This window comes from Eptatretus burgeri, chromosome 2, assembly GCF_056783735.1.
Source record: "Eptatretus burgeri isolate ZD-2024b chromosome 2, Ebu_testis_v1, whole genome shotgun sequence".
Lineage (NCBI taxonomy): Eukaryota > Metazoa > Chordata > Myxini > Myxiniformes > Myxinidae > Eptatretus > Eptatretus burgeri.
In genome coordinates this window covers 31,039,407-31,050,661 of record NC_140962.1, presented here as the reverse complement: position 1 = coordinate 31,050,661, position 11,255 = coordinate 31,039,407, and the positions used below count along the sequence as shown (strand labels likewise).

The window sequence follows — 11,255 nt, the reverse complement described above, 5'->3', positions numbered from 1 at the left end:
GGAAGGTGTTTGACCTGGTGTACAGCTCACAAGAGGCTATACAGCAGATACCTCGATACTCTGGTTGGCAGGACACTCTTACACGACTCTTTGCTGATGACCTAATATCTCCAAGGCCCGACTGTGGATCTGGAGGGGCAATAATCGACAACTCTTTGCAAGAAGCTTCAGTGCCTCTTAATTCATCACTGAAGTGGCAGGAGAGTTTCTCACCTGGACCTGTTAACCAGAGGTTTGATTAACTTTACTCACTTATTTGTTTATTTTATTAACCTCCGCCATCTTCGAAGATGGATGGAGGTTACTGTTTTCACCCCTTTCTGTTTGTTTGTTTGTTTGTTTGTGAACAGTATTACGGAAAAACTCCTCGACGGATTTCGACGAAACTTGGTGGGGAGGGGGGGGTTAGGTATGGTCCAAAGATCATGCCATGAAATTTTGGAATTGGTCCCCCTCCCCCCAAAAAAAATTGTTCGAGAAAAAAAAATTTTTTTTTTTTGCATTTCTACATGTTTTAAGTGATTTCCAATCCCCCCCAAAAAAATGTTACCCCCCCCCAAAAAATATTTAGAGAAAAAATTTTTTTTTTTGAATTTCTACATGTTTTAAGCGATTTCCAACCCCCTCCCCCAAAAAAATTGTTAGAGAAAAAAGAAAATTTTTTTGTATTTCTTCATGTTTTAAGTGATTTCCAACCACCCCCAAATTGTTACCTCCCCCCCCCAAAAAAGGAAATTTTTTTTTTTTTGCATTTCTACATGTTTTGAGTGATTTCCAACAACCCCCAAAAAATTGTTACTCCCCAAAAAAATTTAGAGAAAAAAAATTTTTTTTTTGCATTTCAACATGTTTTAAGTAATTCCCAACCCCCCCCCAAAAAAAAAATTGTTAGAGAAAAAAAAATTTTGCAACTTTTTTTTCAAGCAAATTTCGATTTCTTTTTTTTGCATTTCTACATGTTTTAAGTGATTTCCAACCCCCCCCCCCAAAAAAAAAATGGAGAAAAGAACTATAACTGTCAGCACTGTTGACATCATATTTAATGAATAAGATATAAGGTTCACTTGAGTGACCCAGCAGTATTGGCGGCAGAGGTTTTGCACTCTTCCGAGTGCTCCCCCTCTAGTTTGTTTATTGTTGTTGTCTTATTTGCTTAAATGAAGCATTTTCAGTTGTTTACAGCACTGAAGAGATCATGGTTGAGCGAGGTTTGCAGAAGACACATTTTTAAGAGGGAGTCGGAGGGATCATTAATCATGTCTTTTTCACAGATCTTTGGAAAATGGACAAGGGGACTATGAGCATCAGACGTCACAATCGATGGATGCCAATTTTCCATTCTTTGGCCTTCGAGAAATGGCATCGGTGTATTCACTTACAGAGGATTCTGTAATATCTCCCCAAAGTCCAACTGCTGACAATGGTTGGCATGTTGTAAACAGTGATGAACATGCACTGGCTCAACCGTATCAACCTTCGACGCCATTTCGTGAAGATCCCTTTGATGTAGGTTTGGACCTATTAGAGGCAGCATCAGGTCAGGCTAGCAATGCTGGTGATGGCACAGGCAACTTGCCTGAGACTCCATCTCCCATGGATGGTGGGAAACCCTTCCCCTGGAGCTTTGGAAGGCAGGATTCGAACCTTGCCGACGCCTTTGACGAGAGCCTTGTGTCTGATGACTTCTTCAGTTTGAGCCAATCTCAGGTTTGTGTTATTGTGTTGTTTCAAAACTGTCACTGCTCTCTTTTTTTATATCGATTGTTTTTTTCTGGATAGTGACCTTACGTGAAATCCCGGTCTTGAAGAAAAATGTATTGTGTTTGTTTGTGCATGCAGAAGTCTCTCACTGAGGAACTCTGCGATCTACTAGTGAACATCCTCTTCTCGGCCATGTGGCATGGCGTTGAAGGTTCAGACGAAATGGCATGGCGTGAGCGAGGGCAGGTGTTTACTGCACTGACTAAGCTTGGCTTAGGTTGTAGACTGCTCCGTCCACTTGATGACATAAAATGCTGGTGAGGGGCAACCTGAAAGTTGATTAATTGTTGTGAAACCAATGTGGGCAAAATGTTATGAGTATCTTTTTTTTTTCACTTTATGGTTGCTCGTAGCCTGCTGGAGTTGATGCTTGATGCAGCAGTGCTTGATACAAAGGATGCTTCTAATGCCACACTACCCAGCCACGTTGAGAACTCTCTGCAACTGCTGCACCTTGTGCAGGATCTGTTGCTGAATGAGGGGCAGGAAGAACATGAGTACTGGAGTGAGAAGGTGCCTTCTGTCTATACCTGCTTCCTTTTTTGCCTTCTTTTTCATTCTCTTGCTTCCTTCTGTCTCTTCTTTTTAGATAAAATGTGCATTCTCTATTTTTCAACTCATTTTTCCAACAAATTTCTTATCCCAGTGATCAACACATTTTGGAATGTGTCTGCTGTACAGTAAGTAGAATCATGTCATCAAGTGTGGTCAAACACCAGAGTAGTCTTTCTAGGGATATATATATATATATATATATATATATATATATATATATATATATATATATATATATATAATTTCATTTTTACTCATATTCATCTGGCCTTTAGACTGAAAGTGATTTTTTGTTTTTTGTTTTGTTTTGTTTTGTTAAAAACCTCAAAGTGAAAATATCTTTCTTGTATTAAATGTGTAACAATTGCTGTTAGAATGGAAAAAAAATACAACTAGAACTGTGTGAAGTCGATGGCATGCCATCGCAAATCCCCACCCTCCACACCTCAAGCAAAGTTGAAAGATGGGCACTTGGTATGGGCACAAAGCTTTCAAAAAGCGTGGGGATAACTCAAACGGCACTTGGTAGAGAGCATTCCTCCGCCCAGCTGAACAGTTTACATTTTGTATCCCACTGAGAGGCTGGATCTGCATCGGGACCTGAACCAAAATCTCATCTAATCAGCTTGTTCTCGTCACCTACAACTCATCCACAACTTTTTGAAATCCTGTTTTTGGCCCTATCTCTCAATGGTGAAGAATCACTTGAGAAATTAGACATATTTTTAATTCGTCCTTGTCACACACTCAACCTGTCCACCAAGTTTCGTCCAAGTCCATCCACAACCTTTTGAGATATCATGCTGTATATCCTGTATAGTTTGTGGCCCTATCACTCAATGGTGAAGAATCATGAAAAAATTATCAAATCCAGATACAGAACTTCACCAAAATCGAATCACTTCGTCCATGTCACACACCCAACCTGTCCACCAAGTTTCATCCGGATCTGTCCATAACTTTTTGAGATATCCTGCTCACAAACAGTTTCCTATTTCTGACCTAATTTTATATACAGGTATTTATATTTCTGGCTTCACTCCTTCTGCCCTCCAATCCCTCTATCCTCTCTCAGGTTGCATGCTTTTTTGCAGAATCCCATACTTGGTTGTTGCCCTCCCCCTCCTCTCACTCAACCCCACTCACCACACCTCTCCCCTCCCCCAATTATAATCTGAATTATCACCTCCATTCCCTCATCTCTCTCTGCTCTTTCATCTGTGGAACTGACTGTCTCTATTATCTCATCTCCCTCCCTCCATTCTTTAAAGAGTGTTGCCCATCATCACCTCGTGATTTCTCTCATATCCTCCCCTTCTCTCTTCTACTCTCTGTGACCTCTCCACCTCTCCCACCCTTTTCCCTTTTTGTTACTCATTTACTCGTGTGCGGTCTTTACCTCCTTGTTCCCCCTTTGATCCTCTGTTGGATTGTGAACCTGACACTCTCTGTTGTTTAACTCTTTTATGTACCTACATACAAGAAAAACCTTCCATGCCAAACAAGATATAGTAAGCTTACAAAAGCTCCAGTCAAACACAATACTGAAATACTCGGTTAATAGGTTAATGAGTTACTACTACTTCAAACCCTGCACATGACCAGCAACCTTTTGTACCTTGTAGATGCTCGAAGGGATTGTGCTGCTCATGGAGACATTGAGCACTCGCTTGGCTGGACATTCTAACCTGCAGTTGGAACTTACGGAGGCAACACATATCACACTGCGACTCCTGCTGGGATTTGTGGCACATAAGGATATGCAGGTCTGAATTGATCAAGATTGTGAGCATATAAGTGGTTGCATCGGTGTTGTGGACATATAGGCTTATCCAAATGAAAAAGAGAGCATTTTGTTATTCTGTAGCTCTTTGTGGGATTTGGAGGGAGGAAAGCAGGATTTTATAGTTCCCAATAAGGGCAGTGAGTAGTTTTCTGTGAGCAAGAAAACTTGGTTAAATTGCTCAAATATTGAGGTGTTTATAGTAATTAGCATCAAATGTAAACTCACGCTACGTGTGGCGAAGTTATTGGTATCTCCATTTTCCGATTGTGTTGCCCACTGAAGAAAAAGTGGGGGATTGCTTTAAAATGGTCTGATTTCTGGTACATTTCATCTGCTCTTATTGTTTCCTGATTTTAGTAGGAAAAAAAATGATGTTGAGTATCCAGTAACTCAATTTCCTGATTATGAGGCTTACTGAAGAAAATCTTGTAAGATTTCTTTAAAATGGTTTTGGTTACATTTTATTTCCTCGTGTAGTTTGGTCGAAAGAAGTATGTATGTTACCCTGTTGATTTGATTTGGATAGGAAATTTGTCTGTCTAAAGTAGAGAATAACATGAAATAAAGGTTTGGTGATTGAATAACAAACTTGTAGGTGCAGCAGGCACATGCTTCTTTGGGGTTGCGTTGCCAGATGTGGTATGGGTTAAATTATGTGAACAAAAGAAAGTTGTTCATTTGGAAATTCTTGAAAGACGTGTGCTGAAGAGAGCAACAGCAGGTACATCGATCCTTTGAGTCAGAAATAGTAAAGTGTTCCCTATTTACCAGACTGATTGTAACTCGTATCCAGGGGTGTCTGGAGTGCACGCCCATAGTGAGAGACATGGTGCCTTGTGAACACAGGGTGCCTCGATAAAAGGTATTCAGACTTTCGTGTTTCAGAAAGGTTGATTAAATAACAGAGATAAGCTTGATGTTGAGTGTTACTAATGCCTAACAGATGGTGTTAACATGTGGTGGAATGATTGATGATGTGCAGTCAGCTGTTACCCATAAGGCACTGCAAATGACAAGATAGATTTTTTTTTCATTAACAGTGCCTTCAGAAAGTTATCACACACCCCTTGACTTTCACATTTTGTTGTGTTGCAGCCTGAATTTAAAACAGATTTTATATTAAAAAAAATTGTTACCGATCTATAAAAAAAATATCCAACAGGATACAGACGAACCCATTATTCATCTGGCTTGACAGAGCTCCCCTCTCTCCTCTCCACATCATTAGAAAATGAACTGGAAACGACATATATCAGCGTAATTTTTGCATCAATAAGTATTCAACCCCCTTGCGATGACATTCCAAACTGAACTCGGGTGCATCAAGTTTCCTTTGATCATCCTTGAGATGTCTCTTCGACTTGATCTGAGTCCACCTGTGGCCAATCCAGTTGACTGGACATGATTTAGAAAGAAACACACCTTTCCAAATAAAATCCCACAGTTGACAGTGCATGTCAGAGCAGAAACTCCACGATGAAGTACAAGGAACTGTCCATACAACTACGGGATATAATTGTGAGGCATAGATCTGGGGAAAGGTACAAAACCATTTCCCGAGTGTTGAAAGTTCCCAAGAGCATAGTAAGCTCCATCATTTGGAAATGAAAGAAGATGGAACTACCCAGACTCTTCCTCGAGCTGGCCGTCTGACCAAACTGAGCAATCGGGCAAGAAGGACCTTGGTCAGGGAGGTGACCAAGAACCCAATGACCACTCTGACAGAACTACACAGTTCCTTGGCTGAGATTGAGAACCTGCCAGAAGGACAACAATTTCTATAGCACTTCACAAATCGAGGCTTTATGCGAGAGGGGCCAGAAATAAGCCACTCCTGAGAAAAAGGCACGTGACAGCACGCCTGAAGGTTGCAAAAAGGCACGTGAAAGACTGAGAGCATGAGGCAAAAGATTCTTTGATCTGATGAGATGAAAACTGAACTCTTTGGTCTGAATGCAAAGCACTACATCTGGTGGAAACCGAGCACAGCTCATCCATCACCCATACATCACCATCCCCACCGTGAAGCACGGTGGTGGCACCATCATGCTATAGGGATGCTTTTCCGCAGCAGGGTCTGGGAGACTTGTAAGGATATAAAGAACAATGAATGGACCCAAATACAGGCAAATCCCTGAGGAGAACCTGCTTCAGAGTGCAAAAGACCTTAGACTATGTCAAAGAACAATGACCCCAAGTATACAGCCAAAGCAACACTGGAATTACTTCAGGACAAAAATGTGAAAGTCCTTGAGTGGCCCAGCCAAATCCTAGACTTGAATTCCATTGAGAATCTGTGGAAAGACTTGAAGATTGCTGTTCACCGATGATCCCCATCCAACTTGACAGAGCTTGAGCAAATCTGCAAGGAAGAATTGGAGAAAATCCCCAAATCCAGATATGAAAAGCTGATACAGACATACCCAAGAAGACTCGAAGCTGTAATCGCTGACAAATGCACTTCTACAAAGTATTGACTCATGGGGTTGAATACTATTGATGCAAGATATTTCAGCTTTTCATTTTGAATTAATTTGTAAAAAATTTGAAAAACATGTTTTCACTTTGTCATGATGGGGTATTTCATGTAGATTGATTACAAAAAAATTAAAATCAAATCAGTTTTAAATTCCGACTGTTACACAATAAAAGTGAACAAGTCAAGGGGTGTGAATACTTTCTGAAGGCACTGTATATAAAGCCTCTCTCGCTATCGAGTGCAGCCTGTGGCTGCTGGTTGCATCATTGGTTGGGACACGGCTATGCCACTGATGCAGTGTCCCCTTTACCAGTACACTGGTGCTCATTTTGCCGACCTCGGAAGGATGACAGGCTGAGTCAACCTCCTGGTGTATTTTAATTCAGCGGCCAATGGGGTTTGAACTCAGGACCCGAGGATCCCAAGCCACCACCCTAACCACTAAGCCAACACCAGGCTTGTATATAAAGTGTATGCATTTTATTGAAACACCCTTCAGACATGGTACTCACTGATTGGATTCCAGAAATATAAGGCTGTGGAGAGACTCAGTTATTTGTTCATTGTTGCCACTCATATGTGGATTCAACACAAAAGAAGGCCTGAGTGGCACATGAGGTGGATCAGGGAGCGAAACAACACTGGAGTAGGCAAGGCAGAGTCGGCCACTGGAGCATTGTTGGAGACCTGAACCATGGCCGAAATTCTGCAAAGCCCTCACCAGTAAAACAATGGCTGGGACCTGAGAAAGAAGCGACAGTTACTGCAGGTCTAATTGCATTATTTTTGGAAAATGGAAGTGTTGCAGGTCATGACTTGAATGATCAAGAACCTCATTGTTCGAAGGCAAGCCGTCTTAGCTGCAAGATTCTGCCCATGAGCGTTTGTGAACCCGCTATAAATGGAGGACTGCTCTGTTTCCAGTGGCCTGTGCAACAGTTGCTGTGATGCATCTTTCTTCCTCCAACATCCAGGCCATGTTTGCGCTACACAGTGCAGTCAAGGCTTCACTCCAGCTCATTACATCACCTTGCCTGATGACCACAGTTTGACACTTCTTCCCCCATTCCAAGTGTAATTCTCTCTCATTCTCAATAATACACAACAGAAAATACCATGGGCATTTACAAGTTTTCCAGTTTAAGATAAGGTTACAATGAGGAAAGTTAAGGTTAAGGCTTGGCTTCATGCTTGGTTCCTTTATTGCTCTTTTTTTTATCCCCCGCTAACCAACGAAGTTGACGGGGGATATAGAAATGGGTTCCGTCTGTCCGTCCGTCCGTCACATTTCGTTTCCGGAGCTTAACTACAAATCCCCTCAAGATATATTTACGAAATTTGGTACACATATTAAGCAAGTGGTGAACTGGTGCCTTTTGATATTTTCTAATTGATAGGTCACATGGTTTGGCAGCCATGTTGGAATCAAGAAAAATATTAAATAATGTTTTCTCTGGAATCACATAACCTAACAAAGCGAAAATTTGCAACTATCATCTTCCATAATGTCTGCATACATAGTAAAAATTATGAAGTCACAAGTCACATGGTTTGGTGGCCATCTTGGAAAGAAAAACACACCTCATCCGATTAACACGAAACTTCACACACGTATTCCACTGGAGGATTGGAGGCAGAATGTAAATTTATATTGTCATAGGTCACATGGTTCGTCAGCCATCTTGTTTTTATTGGTCTCGCTTTGGGTTTTTATCTTTATGATGAAGACATCTGTTTTTGTAATCACATTGTACAATTATATCCGATATCAATGTGTCGGTTTAGCTTGTTTTTCCATTTGACATAATCTGTTTGGTCATCTGAGCTTCCGAATTTGCTCCATGAATGGAGTAGCGTGGCTCCCACATTGGAGGCATGGCTTCACTGAGGCTTCTGGTTGCTTGATCAAGATCCTCAGTCATGAGAACTGACTAATACATGAAATTTCAGAATTACTGGGACAGATACTGTTTGAATGAAACAAAGATTGCACTCTATTTATTTGTTAAACTGCTGTCATCTTTGTTTTATAGTGGGGTCAGTAAAATTTTACATAAAGATGTTATAAATCTTTCTGTGTTTTCTCACTTGGTAGGTATGTGCTGCAGCGGCAGCGAAGCTCCACATAACTTTGCAGGCACGACCTCCGGTTGGACCGGAGGAGGCTGGTTTTCTGCTTGGGCGCCTGGATGATATGGTTTTGAAGAAAGCTGCAGGTGCTCACACAGATAGCTTCCTGGTGCCCATCCTTCGCATATTGCTCGACCGGTGCGACCAACTCCTCGGAGCTTCGCAGGTGCTGCCCACCCTGACTCCTGCCAATGGGAGCCCAACATTCCTTGAGGATTTTCGTGATTACTGCTCATCCATCGAATGGCGTGTCTTTGTCACCCAGAAGGTGGGGAAAGCATAGATGCCAGGCTAAAACAAGCTCTGCATCAGAGAATCGGTGTAATTTTAAATGTAGTCTTTGTTGTTCTTTTTGTGGATGACTGTTGATGCAAGTTGTGTAAATCAAAAATCTTTGTCTATAACATCAATGTTTCACTCCTCACTCTGTGAAGCTGAGCTATCTCAAAAATAAATGAAAAAATAGTGAGCCAATATTGAGAGGTTTTTTAATATTTGTTTAACCTTTTTTGAGTTCTCTGATCAAATAGTTCATGATGCTTTAATTATATATTCAAATTCGATTTACTTTGTTGGTTTCTCCATTGTCTTTGAATATCATTGCAATTGATGTACAACTTCACGAATGTCTTCTGCATTGATGGGAATACTGAGAGACGTGAGGAGAGAGAAAGAGGATTGAGCAAGGGGTGGGGGTAGCGAGGATGGTGGGGGGGAGTGAGGACGGTGGGGGGAGTGAGGATGGTGGCGGGGAGTGAGGATGGTGGGGAGCGAGGATGGTGGGGGGAGTGAGGACGGTGGGGGGAGCGAGGACGGTGGGGGGAGCGAGGACGGTGGGGGAGTGAGGAGGGTGGGGGAGCAAGTAATGGGGGGGGGAGAGCAACGCCTCAACACACGTTGCTCTACACTCTGGGAGTAAGGGGTGTGAGGAATGGGGTGTGAGCATGAGAAAGAGAGAGGTGTGGGAGGAGAGTGCTGCACTTTATTAATAGGGGGAAGAGAGGGGAGGGGGGAGGGGGAGAATTAGCACAGAGAATGTCAAGTAATGCTTTACACACACACACACACACACACACACACACACACACACACACACACACACACACACACACACACACACACACACGCCCATATTTGTCCAAAAGTGTATATATAAATACAGGTACTTCCCTATTTACGTCATATATGCATTTCTGGAGAATATTGTTAAAACCGAAATAATGTAAATAAAACTTCAAAATCCCATTGACTTTTAATGTATTGAAGGGGAATGCATTCCTGATTGAAAAAAAAACAAATTGAATGCAAATTTTTCAGAGTAAATTAATTAAAATATTAACTGTAATGAAAATAATAATAATAATAATAATAATAATAATAATAAATATCAGTGTGTGTGTCAGTGTCTCCTCCATAACTCCAAAACCATGAAACCTATCAGCCCCAAACTTTGCATGCATACTAAGGGAACTCCAAGGTAGTGCATCAATGAAAATTGGGTGTTTTGCTTAATTTAAACACCACCTTCGAAGATAATTAATGGCCTTATTTAATTAACCATTATCAGGCTCATCCTTGGTCAGCCCCTGAATTAGCCCTCTGTCAGTTTGCTGAGGTCTTAATTAGTTTTTTGTTTTTTTTGGCCTGCTCAATATTGCCTTGACTTGGAACAGGCCACAACGGTTTCTTAACGATAAAACGCTCATGAATTTTTGTTCACTTTTTTCACTCATGTCTTCGAATGCCCGATCATCATACCTCCGAATCGCCAGATACATGGCAATGCTTATAAACGCCCGGAGATGCCAGTTTTCTTGGCTTTATTTCATTTCTTGCCCATGCGATAACCTCTCGAAAACCTGAGCTGAATTTCAAAATTTTAACTGCAGAATTGAACTTAGCAGCAGTTCTGACTGCTAAAAAGCAGTTCATTTGCAGAAATTCATTTGTCCAACTGTTTGACAATCCAGATGGTGTTTGCCTCCCGACGTGTCCGGACGGTGTTTGCCTCCCAACTTGTCCCGGCGGTGGTTGCCTCTGGACGTCTCCAGATGGTAGTTGCCTCCGGACAGTGTTTATAGTATGACTTGGTAGAAAATGTGTTTCAGACATTATTTCCATCTTCACTGTTATTCTATGCAGAATTGTTTTGATGAGGCAATATCAATTGTAATTAATGCCCCACTGCATGTCTGGCTTCCCTTCCCCTCACCTCCTGCTTACCTCTTCACATTGTTTGATACTCCGGTAGTTTCCGGGCATCTCTACGGTGTTGAGTATGACCCAGCCAGCTGTTCCTGAACAAGCATTTCATTTCAGTGCTTGTTTGAGTGCTTAATAGTGACAGGCGGATCGATTGCAACCATGTAATCAACAACAATTGAGAAATGAACCAGAATCGATGGCAATTCCAAGTAATTCCGTCCTCATAGAAAGAAGCATTTTTTTCGGGAAAATGGTTTCATCCATGTTGGGCATGTTCCGGTTACACATGGCCTGGTAATGTATTATTTGAAAAGGAATATGCCTCTGGGGCATCCCGTT

General features: G+C 41.6%; 1 protein-coding gene across 3 annotated transcripts in view; it reads left to right on the top strand.

Moving 5' to 3' along the window:
• Window positions 1-11,255, top strand: part of LOC147031730 (neurobeachin-like protein 1) — a 246,793-nt gene that overhangs the window by 153,702 nt on the left and 81,836 nt on the right. For all 3 annotated transcript variants that reach the window (XR_015053987.1, XM_085866599.1, XM_085866591.1), the window contains 6 exons: window positions 6-232; window positions 1,272-1,707; window positions 1,840-2,018; window positions 2,115-2,274; window positions 3,942-4,082; window positions 8,677-8,979. Coding sequence is in view for 2 of the 3 variants with exons in the window: in XM_085866599.1 (XP_085722725.1) it covers window positions 6-232; window positions 1,272-1,707; window positions 1,840-2,018; window positions 2,115-2,274; window positions 3,942-4,082; window positions 8,677-8,979 (1,446 nt within the window). In the remaining variant the exon portion in view is untranslated. The remainder of the gene's footprint in view (window positions 1-5; window positions 233-1,271; window positions 1,708-1,839; window positions 2,019-2,114; window positions 2,275-3,941; window positions 4,083-8,676; window positions 8,980-11,255) is intronic.